This window comes from Pistacia vera, unplaced genomic scaffold (assembly GCF_008641045.1).
Source record: "Pistacia vera cultivar Batoury unplaced genomic scaffold, PisVer_v2 Contig650, whole genome shotgun sequence".
Classification (NCBI taxonomy): Eukaryota; Viridiplantae; Streptophyta; class Magnoliopsida; order Sapindales; family Anacardiaceae; genus Pistacia; species Pistacia vera.
In genome coordinates this window covers 325326-352096 of record NW_022196502.1, presented here as the reverse complement: position 1 = coordinate 352096, position 26771 = coordinate 325326, and the positions used below count along the sequence as shown (strand labels likewise).

General features: G+C 36.4%; 2 protein-coding genes across 2 annotated transcripts in view; both read left to right on the top strand.

Annotated features, from left to right (window-relative positions):
* Positions 1-19593, top strand: part of LOC116111815 (probable manganese-transporting ATPase PDR2) — a 29001-nt gene extending 9408 nt beyond the window's left edge. The window contains 12 exon segments of the mRNA XM_031397963.1: positions 571-679; positions 1701-1829; positions 16370-16435; positions 16711-16782; positions 16909-17007; positions 17009-17061; positions 17396-17507; positions 17588-17704; positions 18516-18912; positions 18915-19045; positions 19047-19325; positions 19327-19593. Coding sequence (XP_031253823.1) covers positions 571-679; positions 1701-1829; positions 16370-16435; positions 16711-16782; positions 16909-17007; positions 17009-17061; positions 17396-17507; positions 17588-17704; positions 18516-18912; positions 18915-19045; positions 19047-19325; positions 19327-19593 — 1831 coding nt within the window.
* A 4040-nt stretch (positions 19594-23633) lies between these two features.
* LOC116111813 (transcription termination factor MTERF6, chloroplastic/mitochondrial-like) lies at positions 23634-24852 on the top strand. The gene has a single exon (XM_031397962.1). It carries the CDS (start codon positions 23776-23778, stop codon positions 24850-24852), a length of 1077 nt encoding a protein of 358 aa, XP_031253822.1. The 5' UTR covers positions 23634-23775.
* Positions 24853-26771: the final 1919 nt, after the last annotated feature.

The window sequence follows — 26771 nt, the reverse complement described above, 5'->3', positions numbered from 1 at the left end:
AAGAGTATAGTTTTTCTTCCATTTTCAAAGCCTACCATTTTGAACTTCACCAACTTGGAAGTGATCAGCAAAAATGCTTTATCCGCCAAAAGAGGAATTCCCCAAAAATTGGAAGTCACACTCGCTCAAAGTTGAAGCCCAAAATTGAAGTTTGTCTCTTAAAGAGGATAGCTATTCTTCCAAGTGATGGCAGAGATTCTCCTTGTTCATTTCTAACCAAACCACCAAAAACTAGCCATCACTGCACAATTCCACAGCCTTAAAGCTTTGTTCTCTCCCCTGAAGACTTAATGATTTTCAATTAGCAAGGTTTATACGACAACTTTGAGCTTCCCAGCTTGACTCTAAAATTAGCTTGGAACAAATATCAGTCCACTATCAGTTCCACGAAATTAATCTGGACAGATGCATCAGAGTTCAAATTTGTTTAACAGTTATATTGTTATTAATGCTTCTTTTGGTTTTTATATTTTCGTTGTTTATTGTTTTTCTTTAACGGCATTTTCTTTTTCCTCTTATTAGTTTATGGTTACTATGTAGTCATTTTGGTTGCCTTTTTCTCAATTGCAGGGGAGTCAGTCATACTGTCCAGATTGTTCACAGACACCATTTTGCATCCCGCTTAAAATGAATGGCAGTTGTTGTTCGCATTCAGGAGGAGTTTTTCGCTTTCGTGAAGGTCTCTAAGTTGCCTATTGCATCATGAAAGCCCAATACAAGTTCAACAATCTTTTTCTACTACAGAATGTTAATGATACGCTATCTATATAGATGTTAGATTGTGTAATTAGGATAGTAGTAAAGTTATTTTCACTATAATAATCGTTTGAACATCTCTCTCTCTCTCTCTCTTATAATTAGGATAGTAGTAAACTTATTTTGACTATAAGAATCGTTTGAACATGTGTCTCTCTCTCTCTTAAAATTGTAGTTCTTTTGTTATGCAATTAACAACATAGGCAATGCAGTCAAAGATTTCAAAATTGTGTGAGGAAATTGTTATGAATCTCACAAGTCATAGTGGGTAATTTACTAGAAACACTGATAGAAATTGATATTAGCAGTGAAGTTGTATATAAAACTCAAATATAAATTTTAGCGGGTAATAAACACTTTGGAAATGTATGATTAAGAACTATTGCATGAAGAAAAAGATGAGAGTTAACAGAGGAGCTGGTGTTGAAAAGTTCCTATTGAGTCCAATTAGTTTATTGCAAGTTTCTAAAACGTTCATCAAATGATACCCCAATGAATCTCTAGGTCGTCCTTGAATTTTATAAAATCAAACTTGTTACATTGCTTTTGGAAGATGATATGATTATTTAAGAGAGACATGAATTGGAAGAATTCTCATAATTTAAATATGAGCAAAGCCGTCTACTATGTTGAAGTGTTTCTTTGACTGATAATCCTGCCATGTTTAGACACTGAATGATCTCTCCCTCTCCCTCTCTCTTTTTGTTTTCTTTTGACTGATACACCATCTCAACTTGTAAAAATATGGAGATCAGTGAACACTCAATTGGTGAAATACTGGTCTCCTTTTTCTCTTGTATAAATGTATTCATTGCTGTGCGTATCTATATGTTCTGTTGCTTTGCCAATTGTATTTTTGCTTTTGAGAAATTACATTATAATACAGCTCAGGGTAGGGATTCATCAACTTGTCTTCATTAAGTAATTCTTTTATCTCATTACAGGGTGTTCCTGAAACTATCCAGGGTAGACTCACAGATTTGCCACCTTCGTATATTGAAACCTACGAGAAATATACATGTCAGGGGTCTCGTGTCCTGGCCCTTGCTTTTAAGTCCCTTCCAGACATGTCAGTAAGTTTACTCTGGATGTAATTTTCCTTGATGACATATATCTAGTCTCTCTAAAATTCTTGTACCTTTTATGAGCTTTTTGATTGGCAATTATAATTCATTTCCACATGTTATTGTACTTGTGAGCACTTAGATCTCCTTGATGACATATATCTAGTCTCTCTAAAATTCTTGTACCTTTTATGAGCTTTTTGATTGGCAATTATAATTCATTTGCACATTTTATTGTACTTGTGAGCACTTAGATCTCCTTGATGACATACATCTAGTCTCTCTAAAATTCTTGTACCTTTAATGAGCATTTTGATTGGCAATTATAATTCATTTGCACATGTTGTTGGGAGAATAATCATATGGTTTCACAGGTAATTTTGGTGCAAACATTGTTGCTTGCACTGTTTTACAAGTACTTCGTAGGCAAGTTACCAAGTGATACTTTCTTAAAATTGAAATTCCACAATTGATTTAACTGATTAGCTTTTATGTGAAATATAAAAAGAAAATGAATATTTGTTTTTTGGGAGTTTGAACAGATGTTATTGCCAGACACTATAGTCCACTGAGGCCCATATTAGAAAAAATAGACTTGGCCGTAGTGACATTCTTAGCCTTGTGAGAGCCTTGTCTGAGTCCCTTTTTTAACTTCTGCTTTTGATTATGTGTTTTCTTACTGGGTATTGACTAGTACCCATGTTATTTATTTGTATATACACACACACACATTAGGATTTTGTCCCCTGGTTTATATGTTTGTCTATTTACGCTTCGATAAAAAGGCTTGGTGATTTTCAACAAAATGAACAAGTATTTGGCAAATTAATGACTAACCCAAGAGAACAGAGACCTATACAAGTATTAACACTGTCCAAAGCTAGAAGCACCAAAAAGGATAGCTGACATAACACCAGTTATCAGAAACAGCAGTTATTCTAATATATCTGTTTTAGACTAAAACTCGCTCCCAACTTTTGAGCTATCAAGCTAAAATAGGGGAAAACGAAGAAGGAAGAATCTGGAAAATTTCTGTATATTCAGCTCAAAGAGTAGCGTACAGTAGTAGCTCATTTATATTGATGAGCACTTCAGAAAAATAACAGAAATGTAACAAACTGTTAGAGCTAAACGGAGCTGCTAAACAGAAGTAACAGATTTAACAGAACACTTGATTAACCAGGTCAATAATGTTGACCTTCTAACTAATCAGCTTAACACTTTACTAACATCCTCCCTTAAACTAAACCACCTTGACTCAACTCTTTTACTAACACTTAACACTTCACTAGCATCCTTTCTTAAACTAAATCACTTTGACTCAATTCTTTTACTAACATCCTCCCTTAAATGGAGCTAGGTTAGGTTTTGACATCATTTGCACTTGCAACTTCATCTCTCTGTAATGCCCTTGCTGTAGTCTTCAACCAGATGCAACAAAAACTTAAAATTGCATCATATCTCTTTGTAGTGTACTTTGTAATGCACTTTGCAGCTTCATCGTGTAGTCTTAAACCATATATACCAAGTAAACCTTTATCCTGCAGACTAATCACTGGATACCAACCAACTGAATGTCCCTTTTTAAGACTGATTAACTGATCTTCCAACATAACTGATCAACCAGCATTTGACCATATAATGAGAGCTGATCAATACTACCACTCAACCTCAATCAAGGACAAAGAATTGATCAACTTCACCAGCAGCATTAAACCACACAATTCACATTAACAGGAAACTGCAACACTACCAGCAACATTAAACCACACAATTCACATTAACAAGAAACTGCAACACTACCAGTAGCATTTAACCACACAATTCACATCAACAAGAAACTGATCAACAACCAGCATTATCTAACCCGCAAGAGGAACTTCAATGCAGAATTAATCTTCACTCAGATCCTGAGCAGAGTCATTTGAGCAAACTGTCAAGCTTGTACAGAGGAAGTAACTTTAGTAGAAGAAGAGACTTCTTGTACTGGAGAAGGAACAACTGTAAGTTCGGACTTGAGAACTTCAAACCTCGAAGTGGATAGAGACTTGGTAAAGATATCTGCTGTTTGGTGTTCTATAGGAACATAGTAGACTTTTAAATTGTTGACTGCAACTTGTTCCCGAATGTAGTGTGCATCCAACTCAATATGCTTCGTTCGAGCATGGAAGACTAGATTAGATGCAAGGGAACCAGCACTCTGATTATCGCACCAAATAACATGGATTTCAGGAAGATGTAAACCAATTTTAGTGAATAAACTGTGAAACCAGGCTATTTCTGTGGCACCCTGAGCAAGAGCTCTATACTCGGCTTCAGTGGAAGATAAGGCCACTACCTTTTGTTTTCTATAACTCCATTGCAGCAAGTTGGAACCAAGAAATAAACAGGAGCCACTAGTTGAGCGTCTATCCTGAATGCTTCTTGCCTAGTCAGCATCAGTGAAGCATTCAAGGTGAAACCTGTGAAATTTAATGAACTTAACTCCAAAGTTTGAGGTGCCTTCAAAATATCGAAGGAGTCTCTTACATGCTTGCCAATGAAGTTGAGAGGGAGCTTTGAGGAATTGGCTTAACTTGTTGACAGAGAATGCAATATCAGGCCTTGACAAGGTTAGATATTGCAGGGCACCTATTGTACTTTGATACAGAGATGGTTTGTCAAACAACTCACTATCCACAAAGGTCAACTCGTTCCCTAAAACCATTGGAGTGGAGCATGGTTTCGAGTCTATCATTCTAGTTTTAACTAGCAAGTCTCTTGCATATTTGTCTTGACTCATATGAATTTTTGAAGCTGTTTTTTGTACCTCAAAACCCAAAAAATACTTAAGAGAACCCAGGGTTTTTTAGGAAAATTCAATATTCAACTTATACACAACATTTTGAACCAATTTATCTTCACTGCCTGTCAAGAGTATATTGTCAACATATACTACTACATACATAACCTGATTGTTGTGTCTGTAAATAAACAGACTGGGATCAGCTACTGAGCAAGTAAATCCCCATTTCAGAAAAGCATTTTTGAGCTTCTCAAACCAAGCTCGAGGAGCCTGCTTGAGTCCATAAAGTGCCTTTACAAATTTGCACACATGAAGAGGATTTTTGGCATCCACAAAACCTTGTGGTTGAGTCATGAAAACTGTCTCACTAAGCCCTCCATTTAAGAAAGCGTTATTGACATGAACTTGCTGGATATCCCAACCATATGTGATAGCCAAGCTAAAAACAACTTGAATGGTAAAGGACTTGATATCAGGATTAAATGTTTCAAGACAATCCACACCGGAGGTTTGTTGAAAGCCTTTAGCAACAAGTCTTGCTTTGAATCATTGAATGGAGCCATCAGAGTTATGTTTCACTCTAAAAACCCACTTAGGTTCAGCTGGAACAAGTTCCCAAGTGTGATTAGACATTAATGCATTAAACTCACTGTCCATGGCAGCTTTCTAGGATGGATGAGATAGAGCTTCAGCTACACTCTTTGGCTCACTTTTATCTAGATGAGAGGTAGAGGAGACTAACATGGAGATAGGGAGTTTGGCTTTTGATCGAGTAATCATGGGGTGAATGTTTAAGGAATGTGAACTATTGGACAAAACATCTGGAATATGAACAAGATTAGCAAGGTTGTCAACGTTGGTGTGAGTGGACTGGTGATCATCAAATGGTAGGTCCACAACAAGGTGAATGGATTCAGGAGAACTAGAGGTGCAATCTGCTTGTAAAGAGGAGATATTGGGAACTAAAGGTTACTGAGATGATGGCACTGCTGATGATGTATTTGGAGAATGTGTGAGAGGCTGGACTAAAAGATCAGCTGCTAGTGTTTTAGGAGAATGTGGAGAAGACTCCACTAAAGTTTCAGCTGCTAATGTGCTAGGGGAATGTGAGGAAGACTCAACTAAAGGTTCAGCTGCTAGTGTGTTTGGAAAATGTGTAGGATTGAAGGATCTGCAGATGGAGATAAGGGAGTGGAATATAAGGGGAATTGTGATAATTGAGCTACAGTTGACCTTTGCTGACCAATTGTGGATAGAACTGGTGAAGAAGGGGACATAGGTACAGAAGATGATAATGTGGATTTGTCAGGAGGAGCATAGTTATGAGGCAAAGAAGAGATGACCCTAAAGGAGCTGTAACCACAAGGTAGTGGCTGTGGAAGGCAATTGGTTTTGGAATTAGACACAGTAGTATTAGTAGAGGCAAAAGGGAAGTTATTTTCATCAAATTTAGCACTTTGACATATATAAATCTTATCTTTAGAATTCATACATTTGTATCATTTGTGATGCATACTATATCCAACAAAAGTGCATGCGTTAGTATGAAAATTGAATTTGTGAGAGTTATGAGGCCTAAGGTAAGGGTAGACTGCACAGCCAAAGATTTTAATGTACTTGTAGTCTGGAATTCGTTTAAACAAGACCTGAAATGGAGAAAGACCAACTAGTACAGGTGTGGGCAACCTATTTGTAAGGTAAGCAGGTAAGCAGTAGTTTGGAAAGAGAGCCACCAATATTTTAAAGGCATGCTAGCCTAAGTAAGGAGAGTTAGACCTTGTTCTACTATTTGCCTATGTTTTCTTTCAACTTTTCTATTTTGTTAGTGAGTATAGGGATATGGATGTCTAAAGATAATTCCATGATCAAGAAAATAGGGAATTGAACTCCTATATTCACTTGCTCAATCTGTTTGAACACATTTTAAGGTAGTGTTGAATTGATTTTCTGCTAAGGTATGAAACTGTTTGAAGATGTTTTGTGTTTCAGATTTGTTTTTTAGAGGGAAAATCAAAGTGAATCTGCTGTAGTCATCTAGGAACTGAATGTAATATCAAAAACCTTCAGGGGATGGTCCCCCAAGGTCTGAGTGAATCAGTTCTAAGGGTTGAGAGGCTCTTGAACTAGTTCTAGGAAAAACAGACTGGTGAAGCTTACCAAACTGACATGCTGTGCAGAAATCAAAGGTGTTTGAATAGTGTTATTTAGTTTTAAGATATGCAGAATTTTAAAAGGAACATTTGCATTAGGATGACCTAAACGTTTATGCCATAACATCCCACTGGTTTTAGCAGTAGAAAGAGACTGAAATATGTTTTTATTATTGTCAATAGCAGCATTTACACAAGAGGATACATCTGCAGAGGAGTTTAAAAACTCATTATGAAATAGAGTTTCAAGCTCACAGACTTTATTATTACAATCTGTTGAAAGTGAAGAAGATAAAGGCTGGAGAAACTGATTCTGATTAAAAGTTCTAGTTGAGGAGTTGAAGGCTGTGATTGTAGGTTTTGAAAAATCAGCAGGCAAGTTGGAGTTTGGAGTGGCTGGAGTTTGAAGTTGATAAAGACCATCCTTAAGCCTTCCTTGAAGAACAATTTTGGATTGTTTGTCCTTAACAACACAATGGTCAGTAAATAATTCAACTATAACATTATTATCTTTAGTAAACCTAGATATACTCAACAGATTTTTGGTAATATTAGAGACACACAAGACATTCTTAAGATAAAGAGACCTAGATTGGCATGGTAAATAGGCAAAACCAGTATGAGATATAGGTAGAAGCTCACTATTTCCAACTTGAAGCTACCCATTTCCAGTGTAATTAGAGTTGATGGTGAGTTGAGAGAGGTCAGCTGTTACATGATTCGTAGCACCTGAATCCATGTACCAGGAGGCATCTTGGACAATAGATGGTGTAGCAACATAATTGGTAGCAGAGTTGGTGTAATGTGGTGATTGAGTTTGAGACAAAGACACCTGATTGTGAGTACCAAGTGTAGATGTGGGAGAGTCATGATTCACTTGAGTCTGTCCAGAGGTTGAACTAGATTTTGCTGGAAAGTTAACTGGAGTAGTATTTTGAGCTCTTGAATTGGTATAAAATGGTGGAGAAAAACCAATTGGAATAGGCATTTGATTGGAGTTAAAACTAGCTGATATATTGGGATTATAAGCAGACTGAGATGTGTTCTGAGAAGAGTATGGCAACCCTTGATAGACAGCTGGTGGTCTGGGGTAATTAGGAGCAAAATTTTGTCTGATCAATGAGTTGTTTCCTTTTGTATAACTTGTGTCAAAACCTGTGATAACAGTTGAGAGCCAGATGTCCAGTTTTACCACAAACTTGACATACAAATCCGCCTCTTCTAGCTCCTCGTCTTCTTCTTCTTCCACCAGCAAACTGTGGAGAATAAAATTGATGTTGTGGTATTGGGTTTACAAATTGGCTAGGTCCAGGGGCAACTTAATGAGTATTCGAATTATGGTGTGTAAAACTAAGAGGTTGCATAGGTACAAGCCAAGATTGTTCAACATTAAAAGGATGTTGTTCACTATGATATTTCTTGTGACTTTCACCAGTTGTGAGATTGGCGAGATGAACAGAACCTCCTTGAAATTTAGTGCTTACAATTGAGGTCATCACTAGGTTAGCCTTTTCTAATCTCAACTCATACTTTTGTAGGATAAATTGTGCTTCTTGAACAGAGTGGATCAAGCCTAGACTCAAGTCTTGTGGTAATGTTAACTATAGTAGCGTCATATTCAGAACCCAGGCCATCAAAGAATGTAGTTCAATAATTCTTCATCAGTAACTACTATTCCACTAGATGATAAAACTTAAGCAAAACCTTTCATTTTCATGAAATAATCGTGAATACTTAGACTATCTTTCCTGGTATTCTGTAATAAGTTCTTAATATGTAGATTTTTAGTCTTTGATTCAGTAAGAAACTCTTTTTCTACAGCAATCCACATATTGACAAAAAATTGACACTTTGTGAAGAGAATTATGGAATTCTTACTTCTTATTAAACATGACTAAATACAAAGAATTTATACAGTAATGAATTGTTATTCTAGGAATTTAATCCCTAGAAATCATGAAACAATTAACTACTAATTTACAGCTAATTGATTATAATTACTCCCTATGATTACTGCTATCCCTATAATTATTGCTAAATACAAGAATCCTGAGATTTCAATTAAATCTAAATTTCCAACACTCCCCCTCAAGCTGGGGAGTAGATATTTTCCATCCCTAGCTTGCTTATAATCCTTTGAAATGCGGAACTTGTCAATCCTTTAGTTAAAACGTCTACTAATTGACCCTCTGTAGAAATGTAGGGAATGCAAATTAATCCGCTCTTAAGCTTTTCCTTTATGAAATGTCTTTCAACTTCCACATGTTTAGTTCTGTCATGTTGAAGTGGGTTATGAGCTATGTTTATTGCAGACTTATTGTCACAATAAAGCTTTATAAGGTTCTTCCATTTAATCTTCAAGTCCTCTAGGATAATCTTGAGCCATAACAACTCACAAATATCTTGTGCCTTCGAACGAAATTCTGCCTCTGCACTAGATCTTGCTACCACTGGTTGTTTCTTACTCCTCTAGGTTTCCAAATTTCCACCAAGAAAGGTACAAAACCCAGATGTTGATCTTCTGTCAATAACAGAGCCAGCATAATTAGCATCTGTGTAGGCTTCTAGTTCCATATTTGTGCTTTTTCTGAAGAAACCTTTTCCTAGACTGCTTTTCAAATATTGCAATATTCGGTATACTGCATGGAGATGGACATCCATAGGGTTTTGCATGACCTGACTTACCACACTCATCGCATATGCAATGTCAGGCCGTGTGTGTGACAAGTAGATTAACCTCCCAACAAGTCGTTGGTACATGCCTTTGTCAGCTGGTTTTCCTTCCATAGACTTTCCTAGTCTATGATTTGGCTCAATAGGCGTCTGATGGTCTACAATCGAGTTTACCTGTTTCTTCTAGCAAGTCAAGAGCATATTTCTGCTGTGAAATAAAGATTCCTTCCTTGGACCGAGTTACTTCTATTCCTAAGAAATACTTTAACTTCCCAAGGTCCTTGATTTCGAATTCTTTTGCTAAATATTTCTGAAGAGCTTCCTTTTCATTTGGATCATTTCCAGTCAATATAATATCATCCATGTAAACTATCAACACAGTGACTCCCCCTGCAGCAGAATGCTTGATAAACAATGTATGATCACCCTGACTCTGTTTGTACTTCATATTTAACATTGCTTTAGTGAATCTTCTGAACCATGCCCGAGGAGATTGTTTGAGCCCATACAATGCCTTTTTCAATCTACACACTTTGTTTTTGCCTAGATTTATGCCAAAGCCAGACGGAACTTCCATATAAATTTCCTCCTCAAGATCTCCATGTAAAAAGGCATTTTTCACATCGAACTATTGTAAAGTCCAATCATAATTTGCTGCAAGAGATAACAACACCCTTATTGTATTCATCTTCGCCACTGGTGTAAATGTCTCCTGATCATCCACTCCATAGGTTTGTGTATACCCCTTGGCTACTAGTCTCGCTTTATATCTCTCAATAGATCCATCCGACTTATATTTCATTGTGAAAACCCATTTGCATCCTACCGGTCTCTTACCAGTTGGTAATTCCACTAGTTCCCATGTTTTGTTCTTCTTCAAGGCCTCCATTTTTACTCTCATTGCATGCTTCCATTCCTCTTTATCAAGTGCCTTAGATAAGGTTTGTGGGGTGGCTATAGTGTTTAGATGAGTAAGGAAGCTTTTATGTGGGGCTGATAATTTTTTAAAGGACACAAACTGGGATAAAGGGTGTTCTGTGCACTTTCTAACACCCTTTCTTGTGGCTATGGGCAGATCCAAATCAAGAACAGTAGGTGATACTCTAGTAGAAGGACTTACCTCATTCCCAAGTGACGATTCGGTTTCTTGAACTTGCACAGGATTGATGACGGGCTTTATTCTTCTTGAGTAAACCTGTACTGGTTGTGTGAGTGTAGGGTTTGATGGTTCTGTAGAAGGATCAGGAGATGATTCAATAGATGACTCAATAGGCTCGACTTCAGAAATGGTGCAGATATGTGTTCAGTTTCAGTTTTAGGATTGGGTTAAATTTGCATGGGAGATGTTTTAGGATTGGGTTCAATTTGCATGGGAGATGTTTTGACTAACCTGGATGGTTCTCTCAAAAACAAATTCTTATCTTCCATAGATGATGTCTCCCCTTGAAGATATAGATTAGAAAAATAACTTTCTGGTTCAGCAAATGTGACATCAGCAGACACAAGTTTTTCTAGTGGTAGGATTTAAGCATTTGTATCTTTTCTGAGTAGGGGAATATCCTATAAAGACACACTTGACAGCTCTAGGATCAAGCTTGTTCCGACCATGAGAGTGAACATGAACAAAACAGACACATCCGAAAACTTTAGGGGCTAACTTAGTTGACATATTGAAATCTGGAAAATACTGAGATAACACTTCCATTGGACTTTTAAAGTCAAGGACTCGGGACGGGATACGATTTATTAGATGAGCTGCAGTGAGGGCAGCTTCTTCCTAAAAAGTTTTTGGGACATTCTTTTGAAACAAAAGAGCACGAACAGAGGCTAAAAGATGACCATTTTTTCTTTCGGCAACCCCATTTTGTTGGGGTGTGTTCACACATGAAGATTCATGAATAATTCCCTCTTTTTGAAGATATGGAAATAAAGTTTGATTGAAATAGTCTCTAGCGTTATCTGTTCTCAACCTCTTAATTCCAACATTGAATTGAGTTTTAACCATTTTATGAAAAAATAGGAAAGATGGTGCTCACATCAGATTTTTGTTTTAGCAAATAAACCCATGAAACTCGAGTGCAATCATCAATGAACGAGACAAACCAATGGGCCCCAGAGATGTTGGGAACTCGAGATGGACCCCAAATATCACTGTCGATTAAGGAAAAAGGAACCGTAGTTCTTTTATTACTCGAAGGTTAAAGGATACACGTCGATGTTTAGCAAATTCACAAACATCACAATAAAACTCGTTTACATTAACAATCTTAAGCAAGGATGGAAACATAACACGAACAATACTAAAGGAAGGGTGTCCAAGTCTAAGATGATGAAGCCAGATTTGGTCATTATTGGAATGAGGGTTGTTGGACAAGAAAGAGAAAGGTGATCTATTCCCATCGTTCACTTGGTTGTTGGGTAACTCAAGATAATAAAGACTATGTCTCACCTTAGCATGTCCAATCATCATCTTCGTAAATTGGTCCTGAAATGTACAAGAAATATGAGAAAACACCACACTGCAGTTTAAATCTTTTATAAGTTGATGAATAGACACAAGATTTGTAGATAACTTAGGTACATGTAGTACATTTTTAAGAGTTATGGATGGACTTAGAATAATGTCTCCCTGGCCAACAACAGTGGCCAGAGATCCATCAGGTATAGATACTTTTCAGTTGCTAGGACAGGGATGGTATGTGAGAAATTTGTGTGAAGAATGGGTCATATGGTCGGTTGCCCCGGAGTCAATAACCCAGGAATTTGAAAAATCTGAACTAGAGGCACTTAAAGCATATAAGGAATAAAGTTTTCCTGAAGTTGCTAGGGAATAGGTACTTGTAGACTTTTCTAATGAATCAAGGAGTGACCTCAGCCTTCCAATGTCTTCTTTCTTAAATTCATGTTGCTTTTCACCACTAGAATCATGTGACCTGTCCTCTCTAGATTGAGTCATATTCTCCTGGCTTCGTTGTGTTCCTACTCTAGGACCTTTATTCCATTGAGAACTTTGTGGTTTTCCATGAAGTTTCCAACATTGCTCTTTGGTATGGCGAGGCTTTTTGCAGTAGTTACACCAGAGGTTATCCTTGTTTGAGGACCGAGACTCTATTTTGCCAATTTCTGAATTTGCAGTATTGTAGGCAGATGTCTTTTCAGTATTAAACTTCAGGTTCTGATCATTGGATTTTCCCAACATTGCTGATCCTTCAACTGGCTGAGAGTAAAGCATAACTCCCCTTAGACTTTCTTCAGCATTGATGATAGAGATGGTCTCATTCAATGAAGGTAAATCTTCTTTTCCTAATAATTGAACTCTCACTTGATTAAACTCAACATTTAAACCAGCGAGGAAATCATAAATTCGATCCTTTTCAATGAAATTCTTTAATGCAGCTGCATCGCCGCTGCACCTTATCTCAATGCACCGATAATGATCCATCTCTTGCCATAGATTCTGCAAGAGATTGGCATACTTCGTGATTGAGTGATCTCCCTGTTTGATGCCAGAAATTTTAGTTTTAATCTCATAGATTTGAGCACAATCTCTTACCTTAGAATAAGTTTCTTTTGCCGCTTCCCATATTTCTTTAGACGTTGGCAAAAACATAAACGTATCACTGATTTCTGGTAGCATGGAATTTCATAGCCAAGACATGACCATGGAGTCCTCTTCATCCCAAGCGTCAAATTTAGGATCTCCCTTCTTGGGTCCAATACCAAGGAGATGACTCAATTTTCCCTCCCCTTTCAGAAAGGTCCGTACCACTTGAGACCACTTCCTATGATTTTTTCCATTCAATCTGTAAGCAGATTGAATAGTAGGTAGCTCTCCTATTGTTTGATTAAGAGTCATTGCTTCAGACTGGGAGGTAGTGGTTTTCTCGGTTGTGGAAGACATATTTTAGCAATGAAGGCTAAACAGAAAAAGAATAAGAAAAATACAGGATACAAGCAGGGCACAAAGGATCTTGGCAATGAAGGCCTATAGGATGAGATTTCTAATCCCAAAAAAGAGCCTAAAGCTCTGATACCATGAAGAGAATTATGAAATTCTTAATTCTTATTAAACATGACTAAATACAAAGAATTTATACAATAATGAATTGTTATTCTAGGAAGTTAATCCCCAGAAATCATGAAACAATTAACTACTAATTTACAGCTAATTGATTATAATTACTCCTTATGATTACTGCTATCCCTATAATTATTGCTAAATACAAGAATCTTGGGATTTCAATTAAATCTGAATTTCCAACACTTTGACACAATTGTAAACATTGATTCAGATATAGATCCAAGAAGCCAACTTACTAGTAGCTTGTCTGTCTTTTTCCACTGGCTATAAGCTGGATTAGGTTTCTTCTCTGTGATTCCATCAGAACCTTCACTTTGAACTTTGATAAAGGGAGTTGGACATGAAATTAGACCGGTGAGATGCTCCTCCAAGTCGTAAGAACCTACTGCAAATAGAATTTGCGATTTCCAAAACCTATAGTTATCTTTAGTCAATTTTGGGAGAAATGACAGGTAAGGTTGAAGAAGACATGGTTGGAGTAATTACAAAACTTCCAGGTTCAAAGGTCAATTTGTGACCTGAATTGTTTTGATTGAGTGAGGATTGAGAGAGATCAACCATTTGTGACTGTTTGTCAATGGCTTTGATACCATGTGAGTTATCAAGCTAAAATAGGGAAAAACAAAGAAGGAAGAATCTGGAAAAATTTTGTATATTCAGCTTAAAGAGTAGTGTACAGTAGTAGCTCATTTATAGTGATGAGCACTTTAGAAAAATAACAGAAATGTAACAAACTGTTAGAGCTAAACAGAAGTAACAGATTTAACAGAACACTTGATTAACCAGGTCAATAATGTTGACCTTCTAACTAATCAGCTTAACACTTTACTAGCACAACTTAGGTATATGAAGAAAATTGCAGTATCATGGTATTCTCTTTCACTGGGAAGCCAGAAACTAAAAATTCTATTCCAAAAAAGAATGATGTCACTATTGCTTCAAGTAGGGGTGGGATAATCCGGTTAACCGACCCGGATTATCAAAACCGAAAACCGAACCGGTTTCGATTAAAAACCGAATGTAAACCGAACCGAATATTCGGTTCGGTTATCGGTTAACCAGTTTTCAAACCGGTTTTCAACAAAACTAAAGAAAAATAAGCATATTAGATTAATGATAAACTACAAGACAACCACAAAACAAATGTCAATTACTTATCTAAACTTGAATTGCATGCATCCTCCGTTCTCTTAGCCAAGCACTGTAGGCCCATATCATACTTCTTCACTAAACATCCAATGCCCATCCTTCCACTGGATCAACTGTGAACCCCCACTCAATCACACACCCACTTTGATTTTCACCTTCATTGTCTTCTGGAACAATCTTGACCGTTGAAACATATGACTTGAACCCAATGTTGTTGTCAACTATTTCGTAGCTTAAATTGCGTTGAACATGATCAACGCTTATTAATCTCTCTGTGGACCAGCTAGCTTGAGGGCTGTTTTCATTGCTGGCACTAGGTGAAATTGAACAGCCAGAACAGTATGGATGCAACTAGTCTGACCGTTGATTCCATGGACGCCATAGCAAGTGCCTAGACTTGGAAACCATTTATGTAAGTTGAAGAAGTCTAAGAAAAGAGGCCATATTTTGATGACTCATAAAGCACACTAAAACAAACCCAGAAAGCAAAACAAGATTAACAAAATAACAAACCCAGAAAGCAAAACAAGATTAGTAAAATAAGCAAAATAAGAAACCCACGAAAAAAGGGCTTCTGGGTATCAAAATTAACAAGAAAAATCAACCATTAGCCACAAAATAACGTGCGAACTGCGAAGAAATGAAGAATGAAGTGGTGTGACTGCCTGACTGGAGAGTGGAGTCTGCTGGAGTGCTGGGTGCTGGCGAACGTGCGAACTGCGAAGAAATGAAGAATGAAGATGGAGTGGTGACTGGACAGTGGAGTGACTGATGAAGATTGAAGAGTGGAGTACTGGGGTCAGCTCAGTAGCTCACGGTGTGGATGGAGTAGCTCATGGTGTGGATGTAGTAGCTCTGTCGCTCACGGTGTGGAAGACTGGAACTGGAACTCTGGAAGTGTGGAGATTTAAGATTTGGAGGCGGAGTCGCAGAGAAGAGTCTGAACTGTGTGTGAAGAGAAATAGAGAGGCAAGAAATTTTTTTTTTTGTTTTTATAGTTAGGGTAAAACTGGTTTAAAACCGAACCGGTTTTCCGGTTTTTTGAATTTTGCAAACCGAACCGGTTTGTAAAAAAACCTAATTTTCGGTTCGGTTTTCGGATTATTTATCCCACCCCTAGCTTCAAGTGTAAATCTGCCTGCTTCTCACTCATCCAAAAATACCCATAATGTTTGCTACCTGTATTAATATGTTCTATAAACCATGTGAAGTGGGACAAACAAGTAGCAAGTGGCCACCATACTGCTGCTTTTTCTTTCCATTATTATTATTATTATTGTTTTTTTTTTTTGGTATGGATGCTAACAAATTATAAAGAAATTTGACTATTTGTTTTTCTCAAATTTCTCCGCTTCTAAAGAGATCTTAGAAATGGCTTTCGCGGATGTTGTTGCTTTTCATGTTCCATCTGCATTACATTTCCATAGGCATATAACTATTTATAGTTATTTATTGACAATAGGCTTTAAATTATAGTTAGTTACTCAATGGTTGTTTCAATTAAGTTGAAATTCGCAAATATCTTCTGGGCTCAGGAGCTCTTGTTGCCCATTGTACTCTTTGTTCTATCCTCTATTATGTTTGCTAGGACATTTAATTATAGTTTATTTAGATAACACAAATTCAGTACTTCAATATTTTCTGTCAATTTATCGACCTATTTTACTACTTTTATGCTAAAGAGTTTCTTTTATCTGTCAAATACGTGAAGGTTAGTGAAGCAAGAAGCTTGGATAGAGATTTAGTGGAGAGTGGCCTTACTTTTGCTGGTTTTGCGGTAATTAGCGCAAACTTTAATTTCCTTTAATTTCTTGTGATTTGCTTATATATTTTTATTATTTTCTTTTTCTTGGATATTTCAACCAGATTCTTTAATGAATGCATATTTTGATTATTCTCTTTTTCTTGGATATTTCGACCAGATTCTTTAATGAATCCATACTTTGATTATTCACTTTTTCTGGGATATTTCAACCAGATTCATTAATGAATGCTTGTTACTACTTACATTTTCTTATTTTGTTCTGTAAATGCTGGTAATATAAATTTCAGGTATTTAATTGCCCTATTAGAGCAGATTTGGCCACCATTTTGTCTTAATTAAAGAATTCGTCCGATGACTTGGTGAGTAATATGCTCGTGTATCTTGGTTGCGATTATGTATATTAGAAAGTCGTGAACTTTGAATCTGGAGTCCTGACTCTAGTTTGTGCAATATTGCGTGCTGAAGATATAATTTTTTAATGATAGGCGATGATCACTGGTGACCAAGCATTGACAGCTTGCTATGTTGCTAGCCAAGTACATATTGTTTCAAAGCCAGCACTAATTCTTAGTCCCTCGAAGAATGGTAAGAGGATATGAATGGATATCGTCTGATGAAACAGAGATTATTCCATACAGGTGAAGTTTCACCTGTTGTTATTTACCTCATTATCAATTTGTTGAGATCACCCTTTAATCTTTTACTAGTTTTTAATGGCAATGAACGCACACATTTCTCCAAAAGAAAAAGCCTTGAACTTACAATTGTAAAACTTGTTTTATCCTCAAATAGTTGATTCAATATGCGTTTACATTTCTCTATGGACTTTCTTATTGAGGCGAAGCCAGGAACATTGATATAATGAACCTTTTTTTGTTAAATTTAATTTAAAGCTCTTTATATTAAAGTATAACTGAAAAAGCTTTCCTTTGTCAACTGAGGAAAGTGGGAATGTACTTGATTTGATTGCAGTGAGAAAGAGGTTGAAGCTTTATCAGAGACTCATGATCTCTGTGTTGGAAGTGACTGCATTGAAATGTTACAACAGACATCTGCTGTTCTACGAGTCATTCCTTATGTGAAGGTTTTATAATGATACTATCTGTTTCAATGTAGTTATGATGATAGCTTCATCTGGATGATATGTATGCTATATTTGTACAGGTTTTTGCAAGAGTTGCTCCTGAGCAAAAAGAATTAGTCATGACTACTTTTAAAACAGTGGGAAGGATGACACTGATGTGTGGGGATGGTACTAATGATGTTGGAGCTCTGAAGCAGGTAATGTGGTTTTGAAGATGTAAATTTATTTGTGTTAATGTCTGTATTTGTCAATCCTGATAAGTGCAGTGCTTTGAGTGTTGTATTTAAGTTTATTGATCTTTTGAAATGTCATGGATTTATAGACTTACCGGAATCAAAGTCCAAATATAAATTTTGCTTTTCCTTCCTAATGTAGTAGAATATCACTTCATTGCCAGCTAGATTTTAACCCAATCTTCAGCATAATCTCATAGGAGTATTTATTTAATCCGGTGTACCAAGTGTTAATCTGAATTCAATGGCATCAGCTGGGGTAAGGTGAAATATTTTTGCTCCATTCTGCTCTACCGGGAGCAATATTTTCTTTTAGTTCAGAGTTATCTTGTGGTACATGCGGCCTTGCCTTGTTCTGTGAACATTTTGAGTCTCATTTTTAGTCAGAGATGACTCTTCTCTTGGCCAATCTGTGAATTATAGCTGCTAATTGACCTAGGCCCATCATGCCCCCCTCCCCTCCCCTCCCCTCTCCTCTCCAATGTTCTGTATTTATTTGAATCAGCCTTGTTTAGGGCTAGGACTAGTAATCATGTTATTAAATATTTTTTTTTCTGCATGCTATAAAGAGGACATGATGGAATAATACCAAGGCAGGATCTTTCTCTCTGATTGGTTCTGCTGAAATTGAAATGGAACTTGTCAGTATTGTAGCACAAGGCACATTTTCTTGCGTTGTTTCTGGGCATGATGATCAGAGATTTGTGTTGTTGACTTTTTGCTTTGCTGTTGTAAGAGATTGCAGCAGTAGACATCTAATACTTTCTTTGTTCAGGCACACATAGGGGTTGCTTAGTTGAATGCGGTGCCTCCAACTCAAAACAAAGCCTCATCATCAGAAACATCTAAAGATGAAAACACAAAGTCAGGTAAATCAAAGAAATCTAAGTCTGCATCAGAAGCTGCTGGCAAACCTATCAGTCAGAATGGAGAAGGCTCTTCTGCCAGCCACACCACAGGTAACCGCTATCAGGCGGCTGTTGAGATGCAACGACAGAAGCTGATGGATGAGATGAATGAGGAGGGTGATGGTCGTTCTGCACCAATTGTCAAGCTTGTGGATGCCTCTATGGCGCCATCATTTACAGCAAAGCATGCATCAGTTGCTCCAACAACAGACATAATTCGTCAGGGACGTAATACTCTTGTGACAACCCTTCAGATGTTCAAAATACTGGCCTAAATTGCCTTGCTACAGCATATGTATTGAGTGTTATGTATTTGGATGGTGTCAAGCTCGGTGATGTCCAGGCTACAATCAGTGGTGTCTTTACAGGTGCCTTTTTCCTATTCATTTCACATGCCTGCCCCTCTTTTTACTCTGTCAACTGCACGACCCCATCCTAATATTTTCTGCCTATATGTCTTTTTTTCTCTCATGGGACAGTTTGCAATTCACTTGCTTTTCCTGATGTCTTCTGTGAAAGAGGCTGAGAAGTACATGCCGGATGAATGCATTGAACCAGACTCAGATTTTCATCCCAATCTTGTGAATACAGTTTCATACATGGTGAGCATGATGCTCCAGGTGGCCACCTTTGCTGTAAACTACATGGGCCGTCCTTTCAACCGGAGCATCTCTGAAAAACAAACCATTTTTGTACGCTCTGATTGCTTCCGTTGGTTTCTTCACAGTCATTACGTCTGATCTATTTAGGGACCTAAATGACTGGTTGAAGTTGGTGCCTTTGCCACGGGGATTAAGGGATAAACTTTTGATTTGGGCTTCTCTCATGTTTTTGAGCTGTTATTCATGGGAGAAATTTTTGAGGAGGGCATTCCCAGGTAGAGTTGCAGATTGGAAGAAACGACAAAGTGTGGTTGCAGCAAATTCGGATAAGAAGCATGTTTGAACAACCATAACCTTATATGTGTCATTTTCGGGTGTGTCGAGCACTTTGGTAAAGGCCATGATAATTTGTGTTGATGTTGTGAGCAATGAGTAGAAGAAAGCCTGTTTTGGAATATATATTCAAGTACACTATAAAATAGGAGGCTTTTTCATATAAACATTTTTTATTGAGTAGACATGTTCAAGGAGACCCTCAGCCAGATGTTTATGTACAATAAATAAAACTTAAATTAAGCCGTAGTAGTAGGTTATTCAATGTATAAAATTACTTAAATTATTCCAAATTGTATTAAATCTTTAAGTCAACCACTGTTGAGAAATATAAAATATGCTTTTTATCATTTTTTTTTTCCTCAAAATATATCTTTAATAAAATCCTTTGCACAAAACAGTAAAAAATTAGCTTATATTATATTAATTATTAAATATTAACATTTTACTAGCAAAAAATATATAACTAATTCAATGGTTGAGAACAATTTTTAATTATTAAAAAAAAAAAAAAAATACAGATGAAACAAACTACAAGAGACAAACTGAAGTTCACTGTAAGTTCAAAACATTTTCAACTAAGAAGAACAGCTTTAAAGTCTTTGTCTTCCCATTTGCCCATAATTGCCAAAAAAACAAGAAGAAGAAAGATACAGAGAGATTAAGAGAAGGTTGTGAACTTTATATTTATATATTATATATTATTTTGATTATGTTTATTCTTATGAGATTCTGTTCTTTCTGATCTTTATTTCCTAGAATTTGATTCTTATTCAGCTTTCATTTTAGAGAAAAAGTGTTTATTTGCAGATCTATTTGGAGCTCTTGGCTTATGGGTTTTTCTTCTATTGGGGTAAGTTTTTCTGATTCTATTTATGGGTTTGGAATTGTTAGGGGATTTTATTGATGGCTTTTGAGTTTTTGCTGGTTGTCTTTTTGTGAGATGGGTGGGTATTGAATAATACTACTATAACAATTCTCTCTTATAAACTTTCTCTCATGCAACAGTTCGTAATTAGTTAGTTCACAATAGATCCCACATGGGTCCTGCATGAGTTTTATTAATTAATTACAAATTGACCAATTGAGAGCTGGATTATGAGAGAAAGTTTGTGAAAAAAGATTGTTAGAAAACGAGGAAAAAGAGATTTTTTTATTTTGAGTTATGCTTGGTTGCTTAAAAGTTAGGAAAATATAACCCCTATTTTTGGCTAATTTATTTAATTTCCCTTTTATTAATACCCATAAAATTATAATAAAAAAATAGGAAAAAAGTTTTCATAAATAAAACTATGTCTGACTAAATTCAGATGCTAAATAATATACTATTTACTTTTGAATTTAAAAAAAATAAGCAATTATTAATAAAACCTAATAAGAGTCGGATTTATGGTCTCAAGTCTCAACTCAACCTTATTAATCCTATTTATTTAATATACTAAATTCTGAATATACCTCCACATTCAAACGGATGGTAAATAGCGTAGGGGCAAAACGGTTTAAATTAATCTAAAAAACAAAAACCAATTAAAGGCAGAGGGAGGCGACGTCACGGCGGAAGGAGGGATTCCCAGTGGCCCAAAGCGACAGGCTTGGGTTTATCCACCCCGATTTCTCCCTAATCTCCCCCGCCAGCTTCTCACCTCCAAAACTCCGCCCTCCACTCTTTTGTTTTCCTCCAAGAAGATTTTCCCGAGAAAATTTAGCTGCCCGATCATCCCAAGTTTCAATTTAAGAAAATGGCCTTGAAACTGTTCATCATTTTTTTTTAATTTAGAGAAGATGACGTGGTATGGTTAGGATTAATTAAACACGTAAAATGGGTTAAAATTAAAAGATTAAAACATATGTGGGCCGAATCAGAAATAATGAAAGTTTTTAAAATTTGAAATTTCGCAAAACAAGCCCCACTAACTATTCACCTCGCTTAATCGAAATTCATTAGTTCAAAAAGCGATTTCTTGAACGAAAGGGAGACTTTTTTTTTTTTGATCGAACACTTTTTTATTTGCACCCTAAATCAATTTCTTGAACCCTAAACCGAATACAGTCACGATTTTCGGTGATATAGTCACGATTTTCGATCGATTTGTTGAACCCTAAAATCGATTTCCTTAACCCTAAACGAAATCTGTGCCATTTTCGGCGATACAGTCCACATTTTCGATCGAAACTGCAAACTTTGACACCAAATTCAATCCAAAATCATGACTGACACTGACAATGAGAAGGGAAGCCCAACGCCACTTCGAATCCTAGATTCCGGTGGCGCAAGCAGTTCAATGGCTGCTCCGGTGGATCATCCGNTTTTTTTTTTTTTTTTTTTTAATATAATCATAAAGTGGTTAAAATTCGTCAAAACTTGTATAAAGCTTGAGTGATGAGTTTTTCTCTTTGGACACTTGAAAAAGTAACATCCATTAATTTTTTAGAGTCCTCGCTCTGAACATATATGCATTCTACGTGTGTACATGTAGTCATGAGCATGAATACATGATGGTTGTAAAATCATATATGGCAAAATAGTCCTAGAAGAGGGATGCTTTCAAAATATTCCCGGAAATAAAACTATCGCCAACCTAAGCACTTTGATGACGCTCAAGTCTCAAGTTCTCAACATCAACAAGTATATGTATGATGCTAAACAACGAATGAGAGTGATTCAAACAATATGAATAATCAATAATAAGCAATATATGAGAAATATATATGTGAATGTGAGCAATAAATATGTGTATGAGAATAATGTTTCAAGTAAATGAGTTGAGAGAAAAAAAATGCTAAGAGATTTATAGTGGTTCTAAGCTCAATCCACAGACTTTTTATATCAAATTCTTGAAGGCAACTATCTTGAAAATTTCATTAGAATCGGATTTTGCCTTTACATTAGTTTTCACAGGATTTCGCTTCTAACTTTATAGGATTTTGCCTATAAAGTGTTTGATAAGAAGTTTGAGAAAAATTCTCTTAACTTAGAGCGTCTTTAATGGTACTCTTTATTTTGAAGAGTATCTTTCATATAAATAAAAAGCATCTTCATTAATTTTTAAATATAAAGAACACAATTTTTATTCAAATTCAATAGATTCTTTAAATTTAATGAAGACGTTTTTTATTTTTAAGAAAAAGACTTAATGGGAGAGAGAATTAATAAATAAAATGTATAGAAACTTGTATTTTATTAATTAAAATTAGGATAGAGAGAGAAATTTGACTCTCTAAATATGGAGGGTCAAACTCACTCTCTAATTTATATTTTAAAGATAAAGAGCCTGTTGAACTCTTATTTTTATGGATAGACTCTTTATACTAAAGAGTTTGTGTTATACAAAGAGTTATTTGGAGATGCTCTTAAGCTTAAACACATGATAAAAACAATATTCTCAAAGGTTTACGTATGAGTACACAAAAACTGATGCTTTGATTTGAGTTTTAATCTCAAAGAGATTATATGAGAATGTTTTAATATGACAACTCCTAGTATAGCCACCTGAAATCGGTTCGTGATACTCCATCACAATCTTCTCTCTATGCGGACGCTCTGCAGCAACACTGACCCAGCTTCGTTTTCGTTCCTGGGAACCCCTAGAAGATTTACCAACCATCTAAGGAGCAATCTGTCCTTGGGCATTATGCGAAGGTTCAGCCGGGTTGGAAACCCGACCCACACCATTAGGGGTACCAGTAAACTGCCCAGATCCAGGAGAACTACTCTTCCCAGCAATCGGTCCAGTTGGTTGAGAGGAGCCCAACCGTTGCCCAATAGGCGAAGATTTTCAAACAATAGAAGTATCACTCATCATAACATCATTCAATTTGAGCCCAGATCTAGAACAAAAACTACCTTGGTCAGCAAACAACTCCGGCCCAGAAGTATAGTTAAGACACAGCCAACCATTAGGATCTCAACGAATAACGATAGCTGGAAAACTGTTTTCTCAAAGTTTTTGGGTGGAAAAATGTAATTACAACAAACCTTGGGTGGGAGTTGTTATTCACTCTTTATAAAATGGCAGGGTTGTACTTCATAGCACTTAGCACACCCACTAGGTAACACTACAAAACAATGGCGGTTCAGAATTGAACGTTGAAAGCTCTATACTCAGCTTCAGCTTTCGTAGTCTCGGCATTGGCAGTTTGAATTAAAGGAGTTTAGGGAATGCAGATTAAAGTTGAGTAAGTTAAGTTCATTATGTTTCGTTTTCTTTGTAGAACAACAAGAAATGTATTTGCTGAGAAGTATTTAGCTCTGAATCTCACAACTAGTCAACTGGGTTTTTCACAAAATAAAATTTTCCCCCTTAGGTTGCTTTCATCATCTTCGCATTTAGAGAAGGGATCGTTAGAAACTAAACAAAGTGAACTGAAAGAGTCTTTGACAGTTTCATACTTGACAAACTCATGTGGGTTGTCTTTAAAATCTGCTGTTTCTGCTTCCAAGTTTATTCAATTGAAGAACACTGAAAGAGCGGACTCAGTCCTTAGGTTTCTCAGCGACCATGGTTTCACCAAAACCCAGATCTCTAAAGTTGTGAGAGGGTTCCCACTAGTCATTTCAATTGATCCCGCAAAGACACTTTCGCCCAAGATCGAGTTTTTCCGTTCAATAGGGCTTTCAAGGAATGAGCTAGCGGTTTTCATAGCTAGGAGTCCAAAATTGTTATCTAGCAGTTTAAAGAATCATCTTATCCCCAATTACAATTTCCTCAAGAATGTTGTTATTCATGACGAAAAAATTGTCAAAGTTTTGAAGCGCATGCTATGGGTATTTTTGCTGGACTTAAGGAGTAAAAATTTTGGTCCAAATATAGCTCTTTTGAAAGATATTGGCGTGCCTCAATCTCGAATTTCTTTTTTGGTGACTCACATCCCAGGCGCAGCATGTTCCAAACATTCTAAATTTTGCAAGGTTGTCAATAAGGTTAAGGAAATGGGATTTAATCCCACCCAAACTGTATTTGTTATGGCAGTTGGAGCAATCAACCAATTGAAGGAATCAGTTTGGGAATCTAAGTTAGAGGTTTATAGGAGGTGGGGTTGGTCTGAGGATGAGATTCTTGCTGCTTTTAGAAGGCATCCACATTGTATGCAATTATCTGAGAAGAAGATTACAAGAGCTATGGACTTTCTTGTAAACAAAATGGGTTGGCTGTCGCGAGATATTTCCAAAATGCCAATAATTCTCAATTACAGCTTGGAGAAGAGGATTGCTCCCAGGTGTTTGGTTATTCAAGTTCCAGAATATTTCCAGAATATATATGAATGGTAATATATTCTGTTTCCAAAATATATTACCATTCACTTGATTGTGCATGAAATATGTTTTATAGTCTAATAATATAATAGGATACTTTTGACAATTTTGATACCGATAAGTGATCAAAAGAACATAATAGTATCTCAAAATAGTAGTTCTGCATATAGCTATTGATTAATTTGATTTACAATGTGATGTTATCAGTTTTATCTGAACTAATGAATTTGTTAAGCTAGAGTGATCCCAATTGATTAGAACACTTTGTTGGTCATGTGTTTGTTTATTCCCATCTAAAGGAACCAAAAGAAACGTTCTAAAAATATTCAGTAAATTTTGCTAACAGCGTGGATTCTTAAGTTATAAGTTTATTGACATCCATGTGATTATATCGTGGAGAAGCTAACTTAAATGTGGCAATTCAGATCCCTTCATGACTTTTAGAAAGTTTCTTTTATTTGCTCTATTAGAGAATAATAGTACTAGTTTATGTTTTGCAAAAGAACACAAAAGCTAATTCTGGTTTTATTGCCGGAGATGATTGCGAACTTGGAACTATAAGAATCAATTCATAGGTCTTCATAGATTCAATAGAATGGAAATGGAGCCTTGCGTGCAGTGGAGCAAATTATTTTCACTAGCTCTATTGCAGGGCATATTTGTTAAAAAAATATGCAGATTACTGGTCAGTGGAGATCTTTGGGAAGAAGGAAGAGGAGTACCTAGAAGATTCAAAAAAATAAGTGACGTTCAAGTTATTATGTACCTATTATAGATTAACATGTTAGTAAGAAGATCCACTGGTGGCACAGTAACCATACAAGGACATGTGGCAGATAATGACTTAGTAAGGAGAAGTGAATGGTTAACCGAAGTTAACTGTTGAAAGAAGACAGTTTTTTAGAGTAAAGCTTTTATGTAAAATTTTGTAATTTGTTTGAGTGAAAATTTTGGTCCAAATATAGCTCTTTTGAAAGATACTGGTGTGCCTCAATCTTGAGTTTCTTATTTGGTGACTAATTATCCACTTGCAGCATGCTCGAAACATTCTAAAGTGGGATTCAGTCCCACTTAGACTGTTTGTGATGGCAGTTGGGGTACTTAACCAATTCAAGGGAATCGGTTTGGGAATCTATGTTTGAGGTTTATAGGAGGTGGGGTTGGTCTGAGGAAGAGACTCTCGCTGCTTTTAGAAGGCATCCATATTGTATGCTGATATCTGAGCAGAAGATTTCAAGAGCTATGGACTTCCTAGTGAACAAAATGGGTTGGCTGTCGCGAGATATTTCAAAATGACCAGAAGTTCTCTTCTTCAGCTTAGAGAAGAGATTGCTCCAAGGTGTTTTACTATTCAGCATCTGCTATCCAATCACTTACTTAAAACTTACGGAGGGTAAATTTATTGAGAGGTATATAACTCGATTTCAGGAAAAGGTTCCCAAGCTCTAGTACCACCAGATTGAAGATGGATACTTATTTTCCAAATGACCAATGGTTCTCACATTCAGCTTAGAGAGGAGGATTGCTCCGAAGTGTTGTAATTCACGTTTGGTTATTCAAGAAGGAAGAACATGAACGAGATGGTGTAAGTTTTGGTGTGAATTTGGCCATCTCCGGCACCCAACCATCTGTCACACTTAGCAGACACAAAACCAGTGTGGACAAAAGAAGGAAAAATCATTAACTCAACCCATTTCCATTGATGATAAGTATCATGACTCAAAATTGAATAAAAGGCTTTTTAACTCAAAGAATGGCCCAGGTGACACCTGATTTAAATCAAAGTTTATATACAAAAATTAATTAGAAAAGATTGTTGCAATGTCATTACTCTATTGGAAGTTGATTATATGCTAAAAGCAAGAAAAGATAGAAACTCACTACCACCCCTGTATCAGTTTTCTCATTGCCATTCACCTCCACTGTATTGTCAA